At 54.8% G+C, this 12,625-nt stretch overlaps 1 protein-coding gene across 2 annotated transcripts in view; it reads left to right on the plus strand.

Moving 5' to 3' along the window:
* UHRF1 (ubiquitin like with PHD and ring finger domains 1) overlaps positions 1-11,263 on the plus strand; it is a 36,086-nt gene extending 24,823 nt beyond the window's left edge. The window contains exons 11-17 of one of the 2 annotated variants that reach the window (XM_057710326.1): positions 101-207; positions 2,246-2,408; positions 2,489-2,626; positions 4,390-4,534; positions 4,636-4,781; positions 6,565-6,663; positions 9,753-11,263. In XM_057710326.1, the coding sequence (XP_057566309.1) occupies positions 101-207; positions 2,246-2,408; positions 2,489-2,626; positions 4,390-4,534; positions 4,636-4,781; positions 6,565-6,663; positions 9,753-9,899 (945 nt within the window). In that variant the 3' untranslated portion in view covers positions 9,900-11,263. The remainder of the gene's footprint in view (positions 1-100; positions 208-2,245; positions 2,409-2,488; positions 2,627-4,389; positions 4,535-4,635; positions 4,782-6,564; positions 6,664-9,752) is intronic. The other variant, XM_057710327.1, reaches the window with a different exon arrangement.
* Positions 11,264-12,625: the final 1,362 nt, after the last annotated feature.

Consider the following 12,625-nt stretch of genomic DNA (forward strand, 5'->3'; position numbering starts at 1 on the left):
TGACAGTTGACGTCCTGATGGGTGTGTGTGGGTTTGTTTTGAGTGGGTCTGTCCTCTGCTCTGCGTGGAGGGTTCAGCCTGCCCTCTGCATCTGTTGCAGGACCATGGGAACTCGTTCACGTACACAGGTAGCGGTGGACGAGACCTTTCCGGTAACAAGCGGACTGCAGAGCAATCTTGTGATCAGAAACTCACCAACACCAACAGGTTTGCAGAATCGAGTGTTCCTGTTTCTTCACCAGCACGCGTCTGTCTGCCTTGTCCTCCGGTGGCTACACAGGGGAGGGAATGGGTCCTGTATGGGGGTGTCACGTGCAGGAAGTTAGATTCCCGTTAAGAGTGCAGCGGAACGTAGGGACCACGAACGTCCACCTGTTCTCTGCTGTGTCCGCTCGTGAGTCATTCAGATGCATCGAAGCAAACTTTCCCCCAAAAGGCCAGATAATAAACATATCTGGCTTTCTGGGCCACACAGTCTCTGCAGCAACCACTCAACTCTGTCATCACAGCACAGGAGCAGCCACAGGACACACGTAAAACAGTGTGCACGGCTCTGTTCCAATAAAACTTTATTTGCAACCTGACATGGTGGGTAGGAGTTTGCTGAGTCCCAGTTAACAGGATGAGGTAAAGCATAAACAGCATCATAAAGCCCAAAGGAAAAGACAGATTTGATGACCTAAATGTTATAAATTATACCCACAGAACCCATAAGTACAGTGAAAAGCCAGGTGATTCTTTGGGGAAAAGCTGCCACAAACACGACACCTGATTGTTATGCCCTTATATGTAAAGAGCTAGTGCAAATCAATAAGAAAAACTAACAGGAAAAAAGCAAAGGACATGCAAGTCATTCTGCAAAGTGATGCAAATCCCCAATGGCCATGAAAATTTGTTCACCTTTAGTGATCAAAGAAATACACATTGAAGCAGTGATGAGATAGAATTTATTTACCCTGTAAAGTTGACCCCAAGTTCTCCAATTTTGAGAAATGCCAAGGCATAGATTAGTGTTCCGCTGTTGGTAGAAATACGAATTGGTATTTCTCAGTTTCCAGGAAGCTCTTTGCCTAAATATGTTTTTTTTAAAAAAAGGGGAAGGGTTTATTTTTGTGCATGTATTTATCTAGTGGAATATTTAAATTTCACTAGCCAGTAAAAAAAAAAAAAAGTCTCACTTTTGGGACTTCCCTGGTGGTCCAGCGGTTAAGACTGTGCACTTCCACTGTAGGGGGTGCAGGTTCAATCCCTAATCGGGGACTAAGATACCGCATGCCACATGGTGCAGCCAAGAAAAAAAAAAATCTCATGTTTGGAGGAGATTTCATGGTGTGAGGAGCTGCTTGTCGAGCAGTGCTAGAAGTCTGCACTTAAAACTCTAAGAAACCCATTCTTTAACAAGGGCCGTCTGCATGGGAGAACAGCTGTGAGGTGGCGGCTCTCTTTCTTGCCCACCCGGGGGAGGCAGTTGCTCTGCACTTGCATCAGATGCTGAGGTGACCTGCAGTCCGCCGGCCCCAGGCCTCTGTGCCCTCATCTGGGACAGGCCTGCCGGCCCAGCCCGCGTTGTGTGCCAACTCCTTTCTCCTGGGTGGTGTCCTCCCCACATCGCGTTAGTGTCCTGCGGCTCCAGTAACGAAACACCACAAACTGGGTGGTTTAGGGCAACAGGAATTGATTCTTGCCTAATTCTGGAGGCCCAGAGCCTGCAGTCAAGGTGTCTCGGGGATGTCCTCCGTCTGGAAGCTCCAGGGGAGAGGCCTTCCTTGGTGTCCCTTGGTTTGTAGAGATGACACTCCAGCCTCTGCCTCCATCTTCACGGGGCCTTGTGCCTGTGTCTGTCTCAATTCCCTTTTTTTTTTTTTTATTTTAATTTAAAAAATTTTTACTTTTTTATTTTTAATTTTCTTTATTTTTTATTTTTTAATTGTTTTTTGGCCATGCCACGTGCCTTGTGGGATCTTAGTTCCCCGACCAGGGATTGAAGCCAGGCCCTAGGCACTGACAGTGCGGAGTCCTAACCACTGGACTGCCGAGGAGTTCCCTCAGTTTCCCTTTCCTTATAAGGACACCAGTCATTGACTCCAGGGCCCACCCTAATCCATTCTGACTGCCTCTGAACGTGACTCCATCTGCAAGCGCCCTCTTTCCATAGAAGGTCACGTATGCACAGGGCTGGGGACTTGGGACACAACCCCCTCTCTGGGGGATGCCATCCAGCGTGTGGGCCTGGCTCTCCCCGCAGGGCGCTGGCTCTGAACTGCTTCGCCCCCATCAACGACCTCAAAGGGGCCGAGGCCAAGGACTGGCGGTCGGGAAAGCCTGTCCGCGTGGTGCGGAACGTCAAGGGCCGCAAGCACAGCAAGTACGCCCCCATCGAGGGCAACCGGTACGACGGCATCTACAAGGTGAGTGGGGGGGGTTCCTGTGCCTGCACCGGCCCCCCCAGGCCTCCCCCAGGTCACTGACCCCGTGCTGCCTCCCGCAGGTTGTGAGGTACTGGCCCGAGAAGGGCAAGTCCGGCTTCCTGGTGTGGCGCTTCCTGCTGCGCAGGGATGACGTTGAGCCAGGGCCCTGGACCAAGGAGGGGAAGGACCGGATCAAGAAGCTTGGGCTGACCATGCAGGTGTGTCCAGGCGGGGCCTGGGTGGGGAGCGTCTGGCTGGCGTGGCCACGCTCGCAGGGGTTTTTCTTATCCCACACGATTTGCAGGCTGTGAGTGGGTGGCCCCTTGCTGGCTGCATGTCCCCGTCCTTCAGCCAGTGGATGTTGTGGAGGGGCCACTCAGGTGTCTGTGCACCTTCGCTTTTATGGTGGCAGAGCTGAGACCAGGCTCCCTTATCTGAGCTGCGTTAGAGGAGCTTGTCCAAAGTCGACCTGGAGTCCAGTCTCCTCTCTCTTTGCTGGTCCCCTACCGTCCCCTTTCCTCTCCATTTTCCCTCTCCCCTCCTCTTCCATCTCTTTTCCATTTTTTGTTTGTTTTGTTTTTTTTGACTGCACCTTGCAGCATGGGGAATCTTAGTTCCCCTACCAGGGATCAAACCCACGCCCCCTGCATTGGAATTGCAGCATCCTAACCACTGGACCACCAGGGAAGGCCCCCCCTCTTTCTCCTCTCTGTCCAGCACCCCTCCCTACCCCAAAAGCAGACAAACCAACAAAGTAGATCTAAATATAGAATCGGGCTGAGGGTGGGGGGGACTCGAGGGGGGGAGTCAAGGAAGGGAGGGAATACGGGGATATGTGTATAAAAACAGACGATTGAACTTGGTGTACCCCCCCCCAAAAAAAAAAAAAAGAATCGGGCGAGGTTGAAATGTAAAGATAAGGTGGACCCGTCCCCTGGAGCACTCGCTCACTTCTTTCCTGGTGCCGAATCCTCCATCTCCAACAGTTTACCCAGTGCATGCAGAATACGGCTTTTTTTGCACTGTAATTATGGTGTTTTCTGTTCTTCGCGGTGAGGCTTTCCAGCTGATAAGTCATGGTGGGAGTATTTAAGGAATCTTAATTGCTTTTGGGAGTCTGATAGCACCTACCCCCCAGGGAGCCACAGGGAGTTGTCTTTTGAACACACTGGTCGTTCCACAGGGAGTTTCAGAAGCGGAGGAACTGGGGAGAGAGAGCCGTGGGTCAGCTACATCACTGTTTGATGGGAGGAGGGTTTTTATTTAGGACTTAAGTCTTCACTGCGCGTCCTCGTTGCTAGAATTGTGAGCGTAGATGCCTGAGAAACAGGGTTCTCATCACATCCTGCCTGCTGAGGCTCGGAGGGGCCCAAGCCCCGTCAGAATCGGGTTGTGGAGCTAGGGCCCTGGGCCAGGGGCTTTGAAATGAAGTCTTCCTGGGGCCTAGACACGTCCATTCATTCCCCCAGGGTCTAGGCCGCCTTTCGTCCCTGCAGAGCCTGACGTTTTTGCTCCCTGGCCCCTGGCTGTAAAAGTTTGTAGGCTTCCCATTGAAATGGAAAGATATGAAGACTGTCTTGGGACTTCCCTGGTGGTCCAGTGGTTAGGACTGGGCGCTTTCACTGCTGAGGCCGAGGTTCAATCCGTGGTCGGGAAGCTAAGATCCTGCAAGCCCCATGGCACAGCCACAAAGCACAAACAAAACAAAACAAAAAGGACTGTCTTTGCTGGGTTTGATGCAGGGCCTCTAAGGTGCCTTCTCTGGTGTTATCTCGCTCACTCCCCGCCCCCCTCCACCCCCCCCAGCCAGGCACAGGCCGTGCCATTGGTGTTTGTTCCTGCTCATCTCTGTGCTTAGTTACTGCTCCAGAGTTATGCCGGTGCAGGCCTCTGAGCTGAGGCCGAGTGAGCGCAGGGCCTGTGTCTCGGGCCTGGCTGGGAACCGGGGCGGGGTGACCATCCTGTTTTCTTCCCCTCGCAGTACCCGGAAGGCTACCTGGAGGCCCTGGCCAGGAGGGAGAAGGAGAAGGAGAACAGCAAGAGGGCGGCCCCGGAGAAAGAGGAGGAGGACGGGGAGGAGGGCTTCGCATCCCCCAGGAAGGGCAAGCGGAAGAGCACGTCGGCTGGTGGGTGTCTCCGCGGCCGTCCCTGTGCTCGGGGCCCATCCTTGCGCTCAGGGGGCGGGGGTGGGGGGGCCTCCACCCTCAGCCGCCCCGCTCTGTCCCAGCAGGCGACGAGTCCTCACGAGGGACGCCCAAGAAGACCAAGGTGGAGCCCTACAGCCTCACCTCCCAGCAGAGCAGCCTCATCAAGGAGGACAAGAGCAACATGAAGCTGTGGACCGAGATCCTGAAGTCGCTCAAGGACGGGCCGGTGAGCCCCCCCCGCCTGGCCAGGGCCCCTTTCTTCCCATCGTGATAAGATAAAAATGGTGTGAGAATGACCCCCTTAAGCACTTAAATTGCACAGCCCAGTGGCATGAAGCACATCCACATCGCTGTGCAACCAGTCCCACCCTCCGTCTCCAGAACGTTCTCATCTCCCCAAACGGAACCTCTGTCCCCAGGAAACACAGACTCCCCACCTCCTCCCCCAGCCCCTGGCCCCACCATCTACTTCCTGTCTCTGTAGATCTGACTCCTCTAGGGACCTCCTGTGAGAGGAGTCAGACAGTATCTGTCCTTCTGTGTCTGGCTTCTCTCCCTGAGCATCACGTCCTCAAGGTTCATCCGTGGTGCAGCAGGTGTCAGACTCTCCTTCCTTTTCAAGGCAGCTTAATGTTCCACTGTGTGGGTGAAAATTGTTTATGCATCATCTCTCTAAGGGCACTTGGGTTGCTTCTAGCTTTTGGCTGTTGTGAACACGAGTGGGCGGGTGTCTCTGCGGCCCTGCCTTCAGTTCTCTTGGGCATAAACCCAGAAGTGGGATTGCCAGGTCACAGGGTCATTCTGTGTTCAAATTTCTGAGGAACCGCCAAACCGGGGCTTGTGGGGTGAGTGACATTGATGGGTCACTGCGAGTGAGTGGCCCAGCGTCCTCTGGCTGCTGCCTCTGCCTGGTGGGGACCGGCTCTCCGTGGCTCACAGTCAGGGTCAAACTCAGACCCTCTGAGCCCCAGGCAAGCTGCCCATTACTGCTGATGTCCTCTCCTTCTGGACTCTTCCTCCGGGTCATCCCGTCGCACGGCCTCTGCCCTTGTGGGCTTCTCTGAGGGGAAGTAACTCCTCCCCTGCCCCCCCCACCCCAGCCCTCCTGGCTCAGTCTCCCTTCTGTGTGAAATCACTGTGGCTGCCCTAAGAAGTGAGACTTGAGGGGTAAATCCAGGCGTGGGCAGGGCTGGTTCCTCCAAAGGCTTCAGGGGAGCATCGGTTCCCACCTTTTCCAGCTTCTAGAGGCGCCGCATCCCTGGCTCGCGGCCCCTTCCTCTATCCTCACAGCCAGCAGCGCAGCGTCTCCCGTCTCTCTCTGCCTCGGACCCCCCCCGCCTCCCTCTTATAAGGACCCTGTGATGTCACTGGGCCCCCTGGGGAATTCAGGGTCATTCCTGGCTCAGGGGCCTTAACCCCACCTGCAAAGTCCCCTTGTGCACCGTGAGGTGACATGTCCACAGGTTCCGGGAGTCGGACGTGGACATCTTAGGAGGCTGTGATTCTGCTGTCCACGTCCTTTGGGTCCCTCTGCTGTCAGGTCACCAGCTCCTCCCTGCCTCCCTGCTGTCCTTCCACCAGCACTGCTGTGACGTTTCTGTCTTTCACCTGCTTTATCTCCGGTCTTCCCCGCTGCGCCCCAGGCTCCAAGAAGGCAGACGTTTCTCCATCTCATCTGCCACTGGATCCCGGGGTCTGTGCAGCGGGCAGCAGGCAGGCGGCACCGTGTGTCGCAGGGCTGGGCTCTGTGCCAAGAGAAGCGCTGACGGAGCGCGGTCTTGACCTCGGCCCTGCGTGCGTTCTGCCCAGTGCCAGGCCCTCTGTCTTCTCAACCTAAGACGGGGCCACCGTGGTCCTGCCTCCTGGCGGAGGGGAGGGGAGGTGGCAGGAGGATGAGATTCGGGGCCGGGACGAGGGCTAATGAGCAGGGAATCTGGGGACCCGTTGTGCTCGTTCACTCTGGGAACCGAGCCTGTGCCGGGCTCACGCACCCTTTCTTCCACTTCCAGAAATTCCTGAGCAACGTGGAGGAGACGTTCCAGTGCATCTGTTGCCAGGAGCTGGTGTTCCGCCCGATCACGACCGTGTGTCAGCACAACGTGTGCAAGGTGCGTGGGTGGCCGAGGGCCCCGGGCCGGAGGGTCCAGGGGGGTGATCTGACCCTCCGTCAGTGTGGGCTTCTCAGCTTTGCTTCTGTGTCTCCCATCCCCGGCCCCTCAAGGGGCCTCAGGGTCTGTTTTCCGAGCAGCCTGGGTTACAGTAGTGCCCCAGCTTTCATCACAGGCGCCCATCACTCACTGCCTGCTCCCCACCCTCCTGGTGCCCCGGGATACAATGCAGACTCCTTGCCTGGCCACTGCCCGGAACCTCCAGCCGCACTGGCCCTCTGCTGCGCCTTCAACAGGCTGGCGCCTGCCTTCCTTAGGGGCCCTGCGCTGGTCCTCTCCAGCTTCTTATATGCCTGGGGGTCCAGGGTGGGAGAGGATGGGCTATTGTCCTGCCCTGGGATTTGGTCATAGTAAAATGATTAAGTGGGCCGTGGGCCGGGATGGAGAGGTGTGGCGTGCTCTTCTCCTAGAGGAGCAGGGAGGAAGGCTTCCTGGAGGAGGTGGCATTAACCTGCCACCTAAGGGGGACCTCGGGGCAACATCCCAGGTAGGTGGAGTGGCTTGTGCAGAAGCTTAGACGTCTAGCCAGGCACGCGGGAGTAGCCTGACAGCTGACCCCAGAGCTGGAGGCTCTGGCCAGTGGTCAGTCTCAGGAGGGAAACAATATCCGATCTGATGCTTTTGAAAGAGAGACTGGGAGAGGCTGATCGGGCCAGACCAGGGTTTCTCCCTCCAGCACTGCTGACGTTCGGGGCTGGATGGTTCTCTGTCGTGGGGGTGTCCTGCGTGCTGGGGTTCCCCCAGGTGGGAAGCACTGGTCTGCATGTATGGTGTCTTTGCAGTGCCTTCTGGCCAGCGTCGGTCGGTAGGAACTTATGGGCAGTGCAGGCAGGCAGTTTAGAAGGGACTGTCCCTGCCTCCCGGTCACTCTGGGTCTCTGAGTTGCTGTCTTGCCTCGGGGCTGTCTCGGTCCAGGGCGTCGGGTCAGTTGTCAGACCAGAGGAGGGACTCTGAGAACATGGGGCACTGGGGCCGCGCTCATGTGCCACGTGGCCTGACCCAGGCCCCTTAGCTGCGTGGCCGGGAGAGACGCCCCTGGGTGCCCGGGGCCGTGTGGGGCCTGAGGGGGTTCAGAGGCTTGGCAGAGTGGGGTGAGAGCGTGTCGTCGGGGTCAGTAGCCTGGGTGTGACCCCTGGCTCTGCCCTCTCGGGCTGTGTGACCTTGGAAAGCCCATAACCGTGCTGAGCCCCGGTGTCCCGGTGGAGAGGGGCATCGCAGCACCTTGCTGGCTCCAGGGGATGATCTGAGGCGTCCTCGGCCAGCATGCAGGCGGAGGCAGAGGTGCGGGCCGTGCGGGAGGTCAGGCTGAGCGGCTCAGGGAGTCACCGCAGCTGCGGCCGCTGTGCCGCCAGCGTGAAGGAGGTGGCCCTGGCGCATGCGTGTCCGTGCCGTCCAGCCTCGCGGCTGTCACTTGTCTCCAGCAGGCTCAGCATCTGAGCGATTGTGGGGAAGTGGCTTTCACCCTCTACCCTCATGTCCTGGCGCTTGATTTTGTTTTCACTCTATTAAAATACGTTTATTGTGGTTAAAATACACGTAACATAAACGTTACCATCTTAACTGTTTTTTAAGTGCACAGCTCAGTGGCATTAAGCACATTCACCCTGTCGTGCAACCATCCCCACCCTCCATCTCCAGAACTTTCTCATCTTCCCAAATGGAAACTCTGTCCCCATGAAACACTCATTCCCCCTCCCCTCCCCCACCCCGGCCCCCACCATCTACTTCCTGTCTCTGTGGATGTGACTTCTCTAGGGATCTCCTGGGAGTGGAATCAGGTAGTATTTATCCTTGCGTGTCTGGCTTACTTCACTGAGCATCACGTCCTCAAGGTTCATCTGTGTTGTAGCGAGTGTCAGAATCTCCTCCCTTTTTCAAGGCTGAGTAATATTCCACCGTGTGGGTGGAGCACATTGTGTTTAGTTGTCATCTGTGGATGGACTCTTGGTCATTGTGAATCGTGCAGCGGTCCAGAACCTGATTTTGAACCCACGTCTTAGTGTGTTAAGCAGAAAGCACTACCTCTTGTGTCTGGGATCAAGCTATAGGCTTTATATTGGAAAGGAACGCAGGCGTTTTTAAAAATAGGAATCAAAGGTAGCCACCCGTGTCCGGCGGGAGTGCGCTGTGGTGGCAGTAGGTTTTCAGCAGCTTGGCATGGCCCCTCACCCAGCTGCCTGGTGCCATCCTTCAGGTGTGCGCACCTGTGCAGGAGCCTGTGCCCCTGTGGGTGCATCTCTGGCCTGTTGCTCTGACGGGGAGGTTGGCTCTCCAGGGCCTGTCAGCCTTGCGCTCGATCTCCGCCTGGCTCTTCCCCTTGGTTGGCAACGGGGTTCAAGCCCAGAAGTCTGGCTCAGCGTCCAGATTCCCTCCTTCCTCCCTTTCCTCCCGTCTTCTCACCGACACATCTTCATTGAGCATCTACTCTGTGTTGGGTCCTATGCTTGGTGCCGGGAGAGTCAGGGAGACACAGCCCCCAATCTTAGGGAGCGGCTGGTGTGTTACAAGCACGTTAGTCAACAAGATGATTCCAGAAGGCGGAAGGTGCTGTTTCGAAAGCAGACAGGGTGAAGTGAGGCGGGGCCACGCTGATGTCCACAGGTGTTAGGGAAGGGTCCTCTGGGGAGGGGACTTGAGCCTCACAGCATGATTGACGAGAGAGCCAGGGCACGGACCTGTCAGCTGGTATCACCTGCAGGTGCAGGGGGCCTGGCGGCTGGGATGACCGTGGAGTCTTTTTTTTTTTGGTCACATCTGCTCAGCTTGTGGGATCTTAGTTCCCTGACCAGGGACTGAACCCCGGCCCTCAGCAGTGAGAGCACAGAGTCCTAACTGCTGGATTGCCAGGGAATTCCTGACCTTGGAGTCTTTGATGAGCCTGGGGTAGCCAGGCTGGTGATGGGCGGCCAGGGGTGGGAAGTGAGACCGAGGGTCAGGAGGGGGCCTCCTGGGCTCCCAGTGCTGCGGGGGTGGGGGTGGAGGGACAGCGGGTGGCCAGGAGCGCCTCTCACCCGCCCGCTCTCCCGCAGGACTGCCTGGACAGGTCCTTCAGGGCCCAGGTGTTCAGCTGCCCGGCGTGCCGCTACGACCTGGGGCGGGGCTACGCCATGCAGGTGAACCAGCCGCTGCAGGCGGTGCTCAACCAGCTCTTCCCCGGCTACGGCAGCGGACGGTGATGCTCAAGCCCTTCTCCTCGGGGATTTTCTTTTTAAACCGTTATCAGGTGGGGTCCACGACCCCCATTTTGTTTTTAGTGGGCTTAACTTAAACAGGTAGTTTTTTTCCTCCACTCCCTCAAAAAAAGCCTCGTCTTCCCGGTTTGGTTTTGTTTATTGTTTTTTTTTTTAATCTATAAGTTTTTCAGGAATTTATATTACAAAGGAAGAAAGTTGGACTTCCCCATGTTTTTATTTTGTTTTTTAAAAAATAGCCAGCAATTTATCAGCCAAAAAAGTAAAAAATAAAAACAAAAAAAAATCCAAAAAAAGAAAAAAAAAATCGTTCTTCTCCTGAGAATGGAATTTAGAAACGACTTGGCGCCAAGGCCGCTGAAGTTCCCAGCGTCAAGTTCTCAGCCCTTCCCGCCGCCTGCTCGCAAGAAGGCGGCGGGCTGCCTAGAACAATCTTTTTCAAGGTTGGTGGATCGGCGCCCCCCCGCCTCCCCTCCCCAGGTGAAATCCCACCTGGCGGTGGCCCTGGGCGTGGCCTCAGCCCCGCATCCCCGCATCGACCCGCAGGAAAGTGTTCAAAGGAAAAAGTGACGTCCCCTTGGGCCCCAGTTGAAACCCCCGCCTCCAAGCCATCCCCCCATCGGGCTGCTTCCGCCTCCACCGCACTCAGAAGCCACCGGCCACCGGAGCCGAGAGCTGGGGCCACACCGAAGCTACCTCCGCCGGACTCTCCCCTCCGTGGGGGCCGATGCCCGGCCCGGTGCCGTCCCCTCTGGAAGCAAACACCCGGGGCCACGTTCAAGTGCCTTTGGTCCCTCCTTCCTCGTTCCCCGCGGGGCTCTCTCTCAGCACTGAATTGTTGACGATGCCAACCGGATTCTCAAACTGTGGTCCTCCAGCACCTCCCTGGGCACCCCGGGTGAGCGAGTGGGGACGAAGGGACTTTTCGTCCATCCTCGAAACTGAATTTTCAACTCGCCAATTGGGAATTACAAGAGGGAAACATTTAAAAAAAAAATAAACGCCTTTTCTAAATGAAATTTTTTTTTTGGAGTTACTGTATATGTACCAAGAAAGCTAATAACTTAGGGTTTGGTTGTTTTTTGGGGGGGGGGGGAGTTTTGTATTTTTTGGAATTTGTTAATGTTTCTAACTTTACCAAAGTTTGCAGCTTATACCTCAACAGAACAGGGATATTTTAAATCACATAACTGCAGACAAACTGGAGCAATATTGTTTTAAAAGTTTCTCTTTTTTTCCTCATTAGGTGGTTAATGTATTAGGAATAAACGACGAAATCCTGTGTAGGCTTTTTCTATGAAGTTCAATATTCTCTGTCCAGGTTTTAGATTCTCAGAATAAATGCCTTTTACAGATATATTTGGTTGTGGTCCTATTTGCAAAGCGCTTTGTAGTCCACCAGGCACTTCTATAGCTGGTAACATGTTTTCTCCTCACAAACCCCGGGAGTCAGACTTGGCAGGTAGCATCTTTCCCACTTTGCAGATGAAAAAACTGAGACCCACGAGATCCATGTGATGCACAGCCGTCCAGAAGGGCCAAACCGGGCCTGCCAGCCTGGAACCAGAGGTCACTTAGTGTCACCAAGCTGGGTGGCACTGTCCCCATTTACATTTGAAGAAACAGAGGCTGTGGTCCCCCACGAGGAGACCGGCTCTGCCTTGAGTGGATGTCACCAGCCTGAATCATTAACTGAGGAACTGCTTGACCCCTGGGGGGCCCTCTGCAGGCCTGGGGAGATGGGGGCACTTCGGGGTATGGGGGCTGATGACGCAAAATGCTGTTTCTAGCAGGATTCAGAGGCCAAGGATGAGGCAAGGTTTTGGTTTTTGGTTTCGGGGTTTTTTTTTGGGGGTGGTTGTTTTTTGGGTTTTCTTTGGTCACGCCACACGACTTGGCTTGCAGGATCTTAGGTGCCTGACCAGGGATCGAGCCCATGCCCCCTGCAATGGAAGAGTGGTGTCCTAACCACTGGACTGCCAGGAAGTTTCCCAAGGATGAGGCACATTTAACAATCAGTTCCAGGGGAGGTCATAGTGCCAAGTTCTGCAGATGCAATTACTCACACTGACCTGTCACTGGCACCTTGTACTGATGGTTAGATGATGACATGGGCACATCTGATGTAAGAAACAGGGACTTCCCTGGTGGTCCAGTGGTTGGGACTTCACCTTCCAATGCAGGGGGTGCGGGTTCGATCCCTGGTCAGGGAGCTAAGGTCCCACATGCCTTGTGGCCAAAAAACCAAAACATAAAACGGGAGCAATATTGCAGTGAATTCAATGAAGACTTTAAAAATGGTGCACGTTAAAAAAAAAAGATCTTAAAAAAAAACAGCCAATAAAACCCTGCCTCTTTTGGACCTTTGAATGTGTCAAGAGTGTCCTTGAAAACATTTATGCTAAGTGAAAGAGGGAAGTCACAAAAGATCATATCTTATATGATCTCAATTCATATGAAATGCCCAGCACAGGGATCTATAGGGACAGAAAGCAGATTAGTTTAGCGATGCTTGGGGAGTGGGGGAGGGGGTGAGAGCTAGTGGGTGCAGGGTTCTTTTGGGGGTGAGGATATTCTATATTTGGTGGCTACTGCATGTACCTGTGCATGTACTAAAATCCTTTAAATGGTACGGTATATGAGTTATATCTCAAAAAAAAAAAATCAAAGTGTGAACATGAAATAAAAATAGGAAAGATGCCCAGCTGTGA

Source organism: Hippopotamus amphibius, chromosome 15 (assembly GCF_030028045.1).
Source record: "Hippopotamus amphibius kiboko isolate mHipAmp2 chromosome 15, mHipAmp2.hap2, whole genome shotgun sequence".
In the NCBI taxonomy this organism is placed as follows: domain Eukaryota; kingdom Metazoa; phylum Chordata; class Mammalia; order Artiodactyla; family Hippopotamidae; genus Hippopotamus; species Hippopotamus amphibius.